This window comes from Ambystoma mexicanum, chromosome 2q (assembly GCF_040938575.1).
Source record: "Ambystoma mexicanum isolate Mex_15411 chromosome 2q, UKY_AmexF1_1, whole genome shotgun sequence".
Lineage (NCBI taxonomy): Eukaryota > Metazoa > Chordata > Amphibia > Caudata > Ambystomatidae > Ambystoma > Ambystoma mexicanum.
Genome location: NC_090924.1, coordinates 1,282,361,933 through 1,282,376,448, shown reverse-complemented (window position 1 = coordinate 1,282,376,448; position 14,516 = coordinate 1,282,361,933). Strand labels below are relative to the sequence as shown.

Sequence of the window (14,516 nt, the reverse complement as noted above, 5' to 3'; positions counted from 1 at the left end):
CTATCGCTTGGGTGGCCTCGTTCCTAAATGGTAGACTCATGAAGGTCTTCTCAGACACTGCCTTGGCAACTCCCACCATCATCCACTGCGGCGTCCCTCAGGGCTCCTGCACGGCCCCTACACTCTACAATATATTTACACTTCTGTTAGGCAGAAACCTGTGCAGTTCCCTCTGGGACCACTGCAAAAGATTTAGGACTACAGGTGTTTGGCAGTAAACCCACTTGGTAGCAGTCTGTACCACACAGATTCACTTGGTAGTTGTGGCTGAGCAGTCAGACTTCCCTCAAGAAGAGTTAGGCAGTATACAGAGTATTCACAATAGGTCAAGAGAACCCAGTAGAACAAGTAAACACTGACCAGGGCTTGGTGTAAAAGAGATAATTATTTTTTATAAACCACATCTAGAAAAAACACAGGCACTAATAGTAAGCAATTCAAAAACACGGTCACTAAAAGATATACACTCCTTTAAAAGAATATTAGACAAGTCTTAAGTAAAGCCCCACTTATTTTCAGACAGCGGTGAGCGCTTAACATAGATGGCACTCAAATAATTCGTTTTAAAAGGGAGAGAAAAGCAGAGAATAAATTGAAACAGATCCCAACACTTTTTCACTAACACAACGAGAGGAAGGCAAAGTAACACCGTGAATTCAGAGTCAGTAGGCCGGGTCCGCTTTAAGAGGATCAAAACTAAATGTGTCCAAGGTCACACGGTTGCAGTGCACAAAGTCTTCTAACGGTTGAAAAAAGGAGTTGGACCAAAGAAAGGGACCAGTTAGAGGGTCAAGGCGGCCAGCCCAGTCCAGAAGGTTAAGGGGTTATTATTACCTTGTAGCAATCTTTAGAAAGGGAGGCCTGGCGGACACGGTACCTTAAAGTGGCGAGAATACTCCAGCGGGGGCAGTTGTTCCTGCAGCGGATGCAAGTCTGTGCTCCGTCCGGGGGAAGAGAGGATCTCGCCGGGGAGGAAGACAGGAGTCTGTTGCACTGCCAGGGAAGAAACCAGCCGCGGAGTTCTCAGGTAAAAGGAGCGGTCCCTTTATTCGCGGTCCAGTGGTAAGTGGCTATCCGGTTGCCGGGGTGCTTGGCACGGGCAATTCGACCACAAGACGTTCTGGGATGCGAGGAAAAGGTAAACTGGTTGTGCCCACCAGTCAGGGGAAGAAGCCTCTCCAGCCGGGAGATCTTCTCTGTCGTCGGGAACTGGCGAGTCGGTTCCGCAGGGCTCCACCGGTGGTGTTGTCGTGGTAGGTCGGCTCAGCTTCTCCCTCGTCGGATTCTCAGGTCCTGTGGCGACAAGTTCCAGTCCCCAAAGCCCTGCTTTTATGCAGCATACCCCCACTCAGCCTAGCTGTCAAACATGCTAAGTGGTGAGCCGGCCGGCCAATCACACAAGAGTGCGATTTTAGTTACCAAGGTAACTCAGTCCAGGGTGCCTAAACCCCCTCCCACACCCACTGTGGTACCCAGACAGAGTGGCACCACTTTTGGAGGCTTCTGTGGAGAAGCCCACCAATAAGTGGAACAAAGGGCTCGACTTGGGTTGGAGTCACAGAAGAGCACACAAATGCCATTTTAGAATAGAGCCCTGGCAAAAAATACTAACCGGCGAATTAATATTAAATAAAGCGGCGGTATGTTCGAGGCTATAAGAATTAAATAATTAAAGTTGGTAGCCTCGAACAATGGGAAAATCCCATAGGGAAATATTTGCGGTCGAATATAAAAAGTAGTTTCCACTGCCACCAGCCAAAACTCGATCAGGGGGGACGGAGACGTGCCCCCTCGACTAACAGACCACAGGGCAATCGAATTGCCCCGACCAGTATATCCACAATATGATGGTTTGTACTGGTTTCAGTTAATAATTTGGGACTAGTAAAGCCAATGGTGACTTTACATGCCCTGGGAGACAGTCAGTCCCAGGGTATGGGTCTATGGTGGGGTGTCACTATGACAACCCTGTGTTACTGTACGGAGGGTGCTGTGTAACACACAGTAAAAACACATGAGACCCTATGGAGTAAAGGACCTCATAGCCCATAAAATACATTAACAGTCAAAGGAACATCATAAATCATGTCCAAGAGTGGGAGAAAAAGAGTCTCACTCTTGGCAGGAGAAAAAAAAACAAACTCCAGAAATCCAGCAAAGCTGCTGGGGGACTCACTAGGTTAGGAAATTCAGCCTAAAAGAGAGAATTCTCCCTAACACCTTCCACTCTTCATTGACCTCGACTGTCGTAACATAGCGTACACGAATTATGCGGACGACACACAGGCACTACTCCCACTAACCGGGATCTATGATGAAGATGTGACAGCCTTAACTAAAATCTACACAGCCATCCAAACCTGGATGGCTGCCAACGGCCTCTGCTTAAACGGGGATAAAACCGAGATCCTCATAGTAGGAACCAGCAAAACTCTCAAACTACCTCCACAATATAAATCCTTTAACATCGATAACTTCATCATCACAGTCTCCAAGACTGTCAAAACACTAGGTGTTCACCTAGATGCCTCACTATCCATGTCCCGCCAGGTCAACACCATAGTCTCCTCCTCCCCACCAATGTGATCAATGCAGTCAAAACGTTCCTCTCCACCAAAAATTGCCTATCCATCGCCAAAGCCACAATAGGTACCAAAATGGACTACTGTAATGCCATTTTCCTACGTACCTCGGCCAATAATATAAAAACACTCCAAATCACGCAAAACAAGGCGCTCAGGGCAGCACTGACCATTCCTAAAACGGAACACATCTCTGCAGCAAGGAAAGATGCCCATTGGTTACCGGTAAAGGAACGCATACTCTTCAAAGCCATGGCCATCACACATAGGTGCCTTACATCAGATGCCCCACCCCATCTCTCGGAAAGAATCATCCTCAACACCTCCAACAGACCGACCAGAGCACACCGCACCAACCAGGTCTATGTCCCCACATTCAAAAGAACTCGAGCTGGAGGGTCTAGCTTCCAACACCTTGCACCCAAAAACTGGAATGCCCTGCCTACTTCACTAAGGAATAAAGAATCATACACTACCTTTCGCAAAAACCTAAAAACCTTTTTATTCCGCCAATGTTTTTGCAAACCAACATGCACGGTTATGCTTGCACTGTAACCAAAGTAAAGTATAACCTCTGCCTCTTAACACCCGTCATTGTACTACTGCTACCGATTGTTACATCCTACCTATATTAAGCTCAAGCCTTCTGTAACAGCGCCACGATGCCTCAGGGCAGCTCTGTGCGCTTTATAAATGCAAATAAATATAAAAATTCATAAAGCGCCCTGGGGAATCTGGGCGCTTGATCTTGAAGTTTTTAGGAGCGCCTCCCAGCAAGCAGTTTTTTGGCTTTTGTGAGAAAGAAAAAAAACTTTGTTGATGTTCTATATGAATATGTGTTCTTTTTTTTAGTCTTAAGAGTGCATGCGTTCACGTGCATGAAAGGGCACTATACATATGTTTTCTTAGAGACCAACAAATAGCTAGGCATGTGGTCTGAACTTCAACTCTCTTTTGCAAGCAGGTATAATGGATACAGGTAGAAGCAGTGCTGTACATATTTGCAGTGGTATAGATTGTACCTGTACCTCTCTCAGCAGGACTGCTATATATTCAGGCAAAGTAGCCTAATGCATTAGCGGAGCTGCTATATGCATGTCATATTTGATTGAATGTGGGCTGCATCATCCCACATTTCTTAGCAGGACTGCTATGTTTTGGGACAGTATCTGAATTTAATAGATCTGCTGTTAAGAAAGCACGAACATGTGTTGGCATCTTCTGCAGCAAGTACTGAGCAAGAACAGTGTGAGCTCTTCCCACCAACCTCCGACAGGGAGGTAACATGGCATTGCGGTCATACTTCAATCCCTTCTGCTCGGTCTTGAGCTTTTCAAAATTGCTGCTTCTCCCATGTCTGATTACTGAGTTCCACTGCCAAAAATCTAGCAAACTTCAAAGCCTCGTTATGAATCTTCTGACTAATGTAGGATAGTGCAAACAGGCAGAGCTTTTGAAAAGCCATTTATGTCAAGCAAGCCTCGCATGGAACTGCCAGTGCACTAACCCCCCATGTGCCTTTCAGTAACAGTCTGTTGGGAAAGGCAGCTCAGTAGGTCAATAACCCTGCTGCAGAGATTGTGTAACCCATCAGTTCAAATCCCGTTGATAGGTGAGTTAATAAGTCTGCATCAGAGATCTGCATTTAAGATGCAGGTAATATTCAATTGCAACAGATTAAACTTTCAAATTGACTACTAAATGTTCAGTGATTCAGAACACAAACATTTCATCAGGATGCTCTACTTGCAATGGCTCAGAACACAACTTTTCAGGGTTGCTATGCTTGTACTGGCTCAGAACACACCTCATCAGGACTGCTATACACAACTCTTCAGGGCCGCTATGCTTGAAATGGCTCACAACACACCTCATTGGGGTGGCAAAACCTGTGGGGGCTGAGAACAGACATCTCATTTGGGCTGCTTTACTTTCAATAGCCCAGAATAAGCATATCCCATGAGGACTGCTATATGTGTAATGGCTCACTAATTAGGATTGTTTTACATGTGATAGCTCCGAACCTACAACTCTTCAGGGCTGCTATACTGATACACACCTCATTGGGGCTGCAATGGCTCAGATGTAGAACACGCACATCTCATGAGGACTGCTATACGTGCAATGGCTCAGAACACGTCTCATATGGGCTCTTATACTTGTAATGGCATACTGTGTTGAAAAAGCTGCATTCAAGAAAGTGCTGCAACTGGTGAGAGAAACCTCAACTCTAATTCCCAGCCTAGTGGCCAAAAGATGGTGTGAACACATCTAAAAAAAGGAGCACCCAATGGTAAAGCTGCACTACTAGATATTATAAATGCAAAGGGCATTTTCAGCTTTTTGGATATTTATTGGTGCTGTGTTAAAAGACAAACAGGAGGGGGGGAAGAGCAACTCTGAACCTAAGCAATACAGACGAACAAAGGTGTGGCAGGGAGGGGGAGCAAAGGGACCGAGAACAGACTAAACAATCCAAAACAGGAATTCGAGCAACAGAAAGAGGGCAACAAAGAGAAGGGAAGCAGAGTTAACAATAGGAGTGAGGGATAGAAGCAGAGCAAAAGAGACAGTAAAATAAAAACAGATCAACAGGAGGTGGGGAGGAGGGGTGGAGATAGAAAAGCAAGACTAGAGAAGGGCAGGTCAATAGCATAAAGAGACAGTGCAAGATAGATAATAAAAGGTGTTGCAACCACAACCAGGAAATTGAAAAACATATAGCCAGAGTAATGATACTTTGAGAGGAAGAGTTATATCAACCGATACATTGAGATATAGGGAAGAAACAGCAAAAATAGAATGCAGACAAACAGCTGCAAAACGTGGCATTGCAACACTGTATGGCTCCCGCATATGCTAACCTGTATATGGGATGGTGAGAGAACAAAACTGCAGGCAAAGAGGAGTTGGAGCAATATGCCAAGCATATAATATAGTATTGTTTATATAGACAACTTGTGTGGGACGGCTCGGAGGATACAAGTATATAGCTGTTCTTAATGATAAAATGAATCTCCAATTGACCACTACCGCGAGCACGAGGGAACTGGTATTTTTGAACATTCAATTCCAGATTGTTAACAATGAATTGTTGTCTACTTTGTATAGAAAAGGAGACCAGTTCAAACTCCACTATGCCTGAGAGTCACCATCCGTGGGCTCTCAAAAGGTCTATACCTTAAGGAGAATTTTTCAGAGCACAGCGTATTAGTACTAAAGATAATCAAACAGAAGCAAAAAATAAATAAATAAATGCACGAGTTTAGAGCTGTATAACCATACAACAATCGCACAATAAAGTTGAAGCGAACACGAGAATGGATCTTAAGCCCAGGGCTAAACCTAAAGATGACGTCATTAGATATCACAGGTTATACAGATCAAGCCAATAAAGTCAGAGCCATTATGCAAAATCTTTGGAAAATTATTTCAAGGATCTTAATAGAGTATTGGGCTCTTCCCAACAGGTCACCTTTTATAGAGCACCTACGCTAAAGAACATTCTGTCTCCCAGTAGGATTAGAAATGAGGGAGAATCAAACAGTTGACTCACTGAGAGAGTCCAAACCTCAGGTTGTATGTAAAATGTGTGCTTGTGCATCTGCATCTAAAGAATTGTTTTAAACTCCAAATGGCAAAATGTGGGTTTACAAACATGGAATAACAATTTGTGGTATACGTCATATGTAGCTGTAGTTTGAGGTATATTGGATCTACTATTGGTCCTTTGAAACTGCGCATACTGCAACATTATATAGCCATAAAGAATGCAGACGAGTTACCCGCTTACTCAACATTTTATGGAGAAGCACAATGGGAATGTGTCAGACATGACGTTTCTTGGTCTAGCTCATATTCCATAATATAAACGAAAGGGGAGTAGAGAACTGAAATCACGTCAGCTAGAAGCCAAATTAATATGTAAACACAACACCTTACAACCATTTGAGCTCAATGAACCATTTGGACTCGGAAATGTAGGCGTTCCTTAACCGATACCCACTATATCACCTTTGCATAGTTCACTTTGTTCCCATAGAAAGTTTGTATATGCATTTGATGGGAACGTTTGATACTTATGAACTGTTTTACAAGATCATGCACTTGCGCGATTTGCACAATGGAGATGTACGAAACAGAATGCACTTTAGAGAGCGTTTTTGTTGGATAGTTTTTTCCTTTCCAATTTCAAGTTTGCTCATGCACATTATAAGAATGGTTAGGTATCCATCTATGGTCTAAAAGATTATGCACTTATTTCTGCGCAACGGAAATGTGAATAGAATGCATTCCATGATCAATGCTTTAGATCCTATGAACGTGCAACAATGTAGTTGCTAAACCCATTATGGGTTCTGCTTTGGAGCCATATTCTTCTAGTAGTAAGATATGGTTACCAGAAGATCTGGCTTCCTACGGACAAAGTAATGTATTTCGCAATTATGCTTCTTGTAATGCATTGGCACTTTAGTAATTGTCTAAAAGTAATAATGTGTAGAGGGCAAGGTCTCATCTCTGTAGGTTAGGTCCGGCAATGTTTGTATATGTGATCACATTACCTTGACCCAGGGGACCGGAATATAGGAGCGCACACACGTGTGCCCGTTCAATTATCAGAGTGTATGTCAATTGCCTCGTTTTAAGGCTTCTGCTGCCAGTCACTCGCCCATTATGAGAATATGCTAATTTTGCATTGACATTTACACGCACAAGTGGCTACATATTGTTTTGCACTTGCAATTTATGCACCCTTTAATTAATTAATTTTTTTGCCCTTCAAATCCTCCGATTCTACACCAAAAAGTTTCCTGTAATGTACCTTGATAGTTACATTTCAAATACACATAGTATTGTGCCATGCATTCATTTCTTAATTTTTAGAAGACTTCAAAGATGGCCGCCTGTGTAGTAGGCTTTACTATTCCATTTCTTTGCGGTCACATGACCAGTGAATGGGATGCAGGGTATGGCAAACGGTTATATTGTGTAAGCGAGCAAACATGTTTAATGAATTCCAGCCTGAAGAAGCTATGAGCAGAACGCATGGCATGGTTTAATCCTATAGGGCAAATGTTTCTATCCTGGTCCGTTAAGATTGGCTGGTTTACATCTTTTTTACTGCGTTATGATGCAATACATTTAATAAAATTAATCTATCAAGTACATATGAGTGCTCGGGCTTTTGTTCGTTTCCCTTTGTGGCTTGTGGGGCTGCCTGCACTTACGTAGGAGACAGTTTTGCCAACTGAGCCCAGAGCACCACCTATGTAATCTAACATATTGTAAGGTATAAGTAACCTGGAAAGAGACTGCGCCTAATTTTTGCAAATTAGTTTTATTTCTCAGAAAATTGCCCTTATAGTTGTTGACACGTGTTTCGGTCCTCCAAGGACCTTTTTCAAATCAGGGCTATTGATTAGTCTTATCATATAATCATAAAAAATAAACAAATAGTCACATTGGTAGACATGTGTATATATCCACAGGGATTTACCATTTCGATATATGGAACTTCATTTTTCACATTATGTGACGGGCATCTTACATGGTAACACGCTTCTCCATATATTCTGTGACATGAAAGAATATGAATGACTATAATAATGTTTTTATTGTAAATGCATCATGTATCATAACTAACAAAGACTTTGCATCTATTTTTCTCCGAATCTCACCTCTACTTTCTCCAACCCCTATTCCCCATCCAATTATTGTCTGACTTTTTATTTCTAACATCCATGCACTTATGTGTTTATGTATTTTTCTTTCAATGCATACGTAATCTTATTATTTTTATCATCACTTTATTTTGGATATATACACACACGTCTACCAATGTGACTATTTGCTTATTTTTTATGATTATATGTTAAGACTAATCAATAGCCCAGATTTGAAAAAGGTCCTTGGAGGACCGAAACATGTGTCATCAACTATAAGGGCAATTTTCTGAGAAATAAAACTATTTTGCAAAAATTAGGCGCAGTCTCTTTCCAGGTTAGTTATACCTTATACTATTTTGCAAGGGGTCTTGTACTTGGCTAAACCCCAGACCTGGTGAGACGCGACTCCATGGACTTAATGTATTGATTGTATCAACTACTTTTTGTTCACTACTATAAGATGTCACCAAGTTAGACCAAACCTTCCAAGCCAAGGTTTTTGATGAATGTAATCCAACATATGGTTTGGTGCACCCCGCGCACATTTGTTTTATTCTGACTGCCCACAGTCGATATAGTCTGCTCTAGTCTCCACTAGGGACCGATGTAAATCATTGATGATGTAAAGGGTGAAGAGAACAGGAGCCAGTACACAACCCTGATGGACCCGCAAATTAACTTCATAGAAGGGTGTGAACTGTACACTAGCCCTGGTCTCCACACCTTCCACATGCCGCCAACCCATGGACACGAGCACTGACTACAACCTGGCACGATCAACCTTGCCACAGACAGTGTTCAGGCCTGTATAAGCCACAAAAAAACATGGGCTCATCTTGAGAAACCGACTTTTCCACAAATAAAGGTTCAAAGCCTGTTATACCGTTCCTACCACAGGCATAAAGCACACTAAATATCTGCAAATACATGATTGGACGTTCCAGATGTCCAGACGTTCCAGATGTTAGAACAGAGATCTGTCCAAGATCTTAAAAGACGTGTTGAGAAATGGGTCAATAAGCAGTCAGGCTAATCTCCTTTTTACAAAATAGGTAAAATTGTCATTTTCCACAAGGGTGGTCATCATACCTGAATCCAAGCTGGCATTCAAACTGCATGGGCACCCATAACGCTTCTAGGGCTAGAAAGTCTGCTGGGATAGCATTGAGCTGGGGGAGGGGAGATTATGGGCTTGTTTAGAGAAGCCAACGGGGCCTCACTCATACAAAGCAAGAGGGGGCCACCAGAGTAAACTCCTCAGGCAGGCCAAAGTAGTTGAAGAAATGCTCAACGCAGGCCCTAGTCTCCACGTGTGCCCTTATTGACATGCTTACGTTTGAGGCCCTGGGCCACAAACTCAAAAGGTCTTGGAGTCATTACCCTCCAAAGCTGCCACCAAGGGTTCCCAGGCATCGGCTTGCAGTTACCACTTTCTAAAGCTCCCTGATAAACGGCTCTAGCCGAAGTAATTTCTCTTTGGGACCTAGCGGGGGAATCTCAATGTGGAGAATAGAACGTTTAGACATCCTACCCTGTTCATTGAACCAGACTCGCTGGTGGCTTGTTCCTGGTAAAGTCTCTTTGAAATGAACAAGACAGAAAAAAAAAAAATCAATAACAGGTGAGAAATGTCTTACCTCATCCAACATTGACAACGGTAATGGTGAAAAGGATGTGCCCAAATCTTGATAGAGTTGGACAGGGTCACCCCTTTCCCAGGGTCACTTCTTTCCCACTTTTACATGACAGTTTAATCACTGCTCTATCTAGATGATTAATAGAGGAAAGGAGAGAGACATGCTAGTCTGAGACATCTAGGAAATTGATCGCTATGTCAGTCTGCACTTCAAACTCAGATCAGATGCACATTTTTAAACCTCTACAAAGAAATAATCAATGCAACAATAACACATTATAATAACTGAAAGGTCATCTTGTAATCCCTCCCCAATTTCGAAATTCAAAACTGCCCCCCAAAAAAAGGGTGTTATTTAGGCTAGAGATTACATTATCTAGAGGGCATCCAATCTATTGGTTTTAGAGTTATGGGGGCTGCTACAAAAAAGTACAATGGTCACAGGTTGCTCCTTAGCATGAATTAGGTTAATATTTTTATGGTAAGAAATGTTTATAACCGTCTTACATTGCAGAGAGGCCTTGATGAAAATTGCCATGCCACCAAAATGATGTCATCTCTTATTTTGAGAGGCTGCGAGTAAAAAAGATATATAGCCAATATAACTTGATCCAGAAATGACCCACTAGCACCCACTATATACCATGACAAAAAGGAGGGAGAATGTGAAGGCACCAGGCAACACCACTCCCCCCCCATTCCCTACCTTGATTTACCACTGGAATGGGTACTAACTTTGTACTCATGGTAAGAGCAATAGCAAGTCAATCAATCTCTTCGGTTGTGAAGAGTACTTCTAATTGGTTAGATACTGACCCCCACCAGCAAAGAAACAGAAGGGGAGACTTTATCCCCAAACTCATCCCTAGACTTAACAACGAATTTACAACGTCCACTCCCTTACAGTCATTTCCCGTGTTAGCTCCCACTTGGGATTCTTTCATATTGTGTCACATTTTTATCAAAAATTAAAGTTTTGGAGGGGATAAAATATAAGGATAGCAAGAGTTGAACGAGATAGGACAACAGGGAGGAAGGGAGGGATTTACCAGAGTCAGACCACTGTCACCTTCAACGGTTTTGGTAGACCAGCCCACCCAACCTACTCTCCTCGCCATTAAGATGGAACGTAGATCAATTTTAAGTCGATGCAAATTAATATTCACCCAATGGCTAGCCTTGTTCAGTAACGCTGAAGTTGATTCTGTTTGTGCTTTAGTGTCAGAATAACAGTAATAACTGCCATAGGGGCCGCTACCGGGTGCAGGACCAGTACCTCTGACCCAGAGCCAAATATTGCATTCTATCTACGATTCCAAGTGATCTGGCTTTGCAGCGGCCGGAACGTTCATATGAGAAAGGTGTAAACTACCAAAAGTTCACACCTTTCTCATGCGAACACACTTACATACTACAGGGGCTGCAGGGGTGTCCCCGCAACACCCCGCTCACTATACCACATAGTATAGTGAGCGGGGTGTTGTGGGGATACCCCGCAGCCTTTTTTTTTTTACTTATCTACAATGCTACCACCAAAGGTTCGAACTTTTGGTGTCCAAACCTTTGGTGGTAGCATTTTTCAGTCGTATTGTGCGGTCGGACTTATTTTTTTCGGTCCGATCGTGCAATACCCCTACCACCTAAAACACTCTCAGACTGTTTCACCAGACCAAAACTAATCTGTGTTGAAGAATTGTAAACCTTAACGATAGAGGAAGAGGAGAGACTGGGCAACTTCTTCATCCCATCAACAAAGATGCAACTACATTCCTTAGACCCGTGTATATTGTTAAAAAGGGGGGGGGGGGGAATTACCCGACAAGGACACACTACGATAAAGCCAAAGATTTTACTAGGCTCAGCTTTTACAGACACCCCCTGAAGAGTAGCATTTTGAGAAAGTAAATGTCCTCTGAATTCGGGTGGCATTAGAGGGGGGCTGACACTTGGAATAGGTAATGTCTTCAATCCCGAACAGCTTTTAAAACCGTCATCCAGACACCTTCCATCCCCAACACCCCAAAATGTTGGGAAGCTGGCTCCGCTGCTGCTCAGTGTCAGCCATTCCGCTTTTGATGAATTTATCCTACCATCACACACTTTAGAAAACAGGCAGACGTGCATATAGAGAAGTAGAGATGGCGAGTTAAAAGAAACTACCGGCAGGTTGGTGTGAAATTAAGATCTCCTGGGCAAGCAAGAGCTAAAGAGTTCCCGGCATGCCCTGCGACAGTAAATTCATCACCGCTATTTCTAAAACTACAATGAAAAAAGGCAGAAGTTTTGAAAACACACAGAGGGTGGCAATATGGAGGTTAAACGCATACGAGTATCAACCACACTGTGTCCAATAAGCAGCACTTCGATGCTTGAGGGCTCGTGGCGCTATATAAGTGCGATCATCATCACCGAGTTATAGCAACAGAAAAAATGAAGCAAGCGTGTGCACGGTACAATCAGCTTTGTGTTAAGTGCATGATTGACAGCAGGGTCACGAAGACACGTTTGCACAAAAAGAGGAAAAATGTGCAGTAGCCATCACCCAAAAGATATCTGTGGCATACTGAGCTGGCACTGCCCTCTGCTGGACAGATGGTGACTAAAGCTAACGCGGTCTAACTTTTTTCGGTCTAAGGGCGAATTAGCTCCTCCCTTCGAACGCGCTCAGGCACGCACGTTTAAGATGACAGCTGTATACACGGGCAGATGCAAGAAAATGATGCCACGGTGCTACGGCCCTAATCGGAAATCATAGCACGTTACTCCCCTCTACAACAAGTGTTTTTAGGGGAGAAAGACCTTCTTGGATGATGCAAGGCCCCCGCACAGACGCAACGATTGAGGCTTTTTCCAAGTACGGCAGGACGTGGCAAGACAAACGTTAAGCAGTGCATGAGCTTTGGCCCAAACGCTGCCAAAACTATGGGTGCGTTTAGGTCCACCATCCACAGAACTACTGACTGCTGGATTCCCCTCAGTAGACCGTTCACCTCGGCTTCGCAATATGCCGACAAGATCAACTACTGCATCACTACAATATCGCAGATGGGTCTCGGGGTTCCCTTCACCAATGCCAGTCCGACTCAAGTCCCCATTATTGCTCATACTGCACAATGACAGTTCCTCCTCACCGACTGTGTATGGGCAGTGTTAGGATGAATGACAATCTTAAACCACAAGGTGTACCCCACAAGGTGTACCCCCTTCCCCTTGTTCTCCCCCTTCTATTCTAAATCTCCCTTTTCACTTTACTCACTACTCTCTCTCCCCTCTTCTTTCTCCACCCCCTCATATGTAAATTGTTCTACATGCTGATTTTCTGGTTTGATTCATGTTTAACATTATAGTTTCTACTGTTCCATGTTTAATGTATATTTTGTTCATTGTAAAGCACCTTGGATTAAGGCGCTATACAAGACAAATACAAATACAAGGCCAGACAACGCGGCACCTCTCCCACACCAAGACTACCCAACCACAGACCAGGGTGGGGCAGGCAGAGCCGCAGATGCTACTTCAAGTCAAAGTTCTCCATGCCCCATCCTCGTTAGAAGACCCCAGCACGGCATCATCACTTATTACAGGGACAGAAGCAACAACACAACCGGACAGAACGTGCGAGGTTATCTCTGCCCCCTGCCTAAAAACCTAGCCCAGGGCACCATAAAGACCACGCCCAACCCGTGGGCCAACTGAGCCAAGCATCTGCCCGCTCTAGACCACCTGGCCATAGGCAGGGGGCACCCCGGTGACTGGCACATGCCCGTCAGCATGATCTCGCTGCCACTCGGTCTGTTTTTTTGGACTCCACCCCAAGGGTGACTAACAGCACCGCATCACATTATGAACCTAGTGTTTTGCCCACACCCTAGAAGAGGGCATAACCAAGCGAGTTGACCCTCAGCAAGGTTTCCCACTTTACAGATAAGCTCGCCTCTTATTCTAAAACTGCTGCTCAAGACACCGAGCCCCACTATCTCGGCATTGCACACCCTAGTCCCCTCACCTTGCCAGCAGGACGCCCACCGGATTGCCCCCCTTCGGGCTGCGGCCTGCCAGAGCCCATGTTGCCGCTGCGGCCTCCCGATGCCCCGGCGCTGCCCGCGCCTCCTTTGTCCTTGCGCTTTTTCTTGTCCCGCTTGGCAAAGAAGTCATCGAGGCTCTTCTCGGCGGGCTCTGCCATGTCTGAGGTAGGAAGGCGGCTGCTCGGACTCCGGGAGGGGGGATGAGGACCAGGGTAGCTGCTTCCTGCCTCGCGCGCGGCTCGCCGGGAGACACGCCACACGCTGCGCTCGCGCTCACCGCTTCCGACGCGGACCGGCCGACTGTCACCTCACTCTGAGGGGTGCTGACATCAGCGCAGCGCAGGAGCAAGCTACTCGTTTGGAAGAGACACCCCTCTACTTTTAGAATGGTACCGCCCAACTGTGCTGCCCGTACTTTGTAGAAGAGAGACAGTGCGGCATTGAGGACGAACTGTATGATGCGTTTAAGCATCGACCGTCAAGAAAACTACTATTTCAGATTAAATATAGCGGGATTATCAATAAATACCGGCGAGTATTTTCAGAATAGTAGGAAGTAATGTTAGTGAGCTATATTCTAGCTACACTTGTTAATCTGTGAATCGTG

The 14,516-nt window shown here is 44.4% G+C and overlaps 1 protein-coding gene across 4 annotated transcripts in view; it reads right to left on the bottom strand.

Annotated features, from left to right (window-relative positions):
• Positions 1–14,265, bottom strand: part of CDV3 (CDV3 homolog) — a 94,795-nt gene extending 80,530 nt beyond the window's left edge. For 2 of the 4 annotated variants that reach the window (XM_069648708.1, XM_069648707.1), the window contains exon 1: positions 13,891–14,182. In XM_069648708.1, the coding sequence (XP_069504809.1) occupies positions 13,891–14,067 (177 nt within the window). In that variant the 5' untranslated portion in view covers positions 14,068–14,182. Of the gene's footprint in view, positions 1–13,890 lie in introns of all 4 variants that reach the window. The other 2 variants (XM_069648706.1, XM_069648709.1) reach the window with 2 other exon arrangements.
• Between the last annotated feature and the right edge of the window lie 251 nt (positions 14,266–14,516).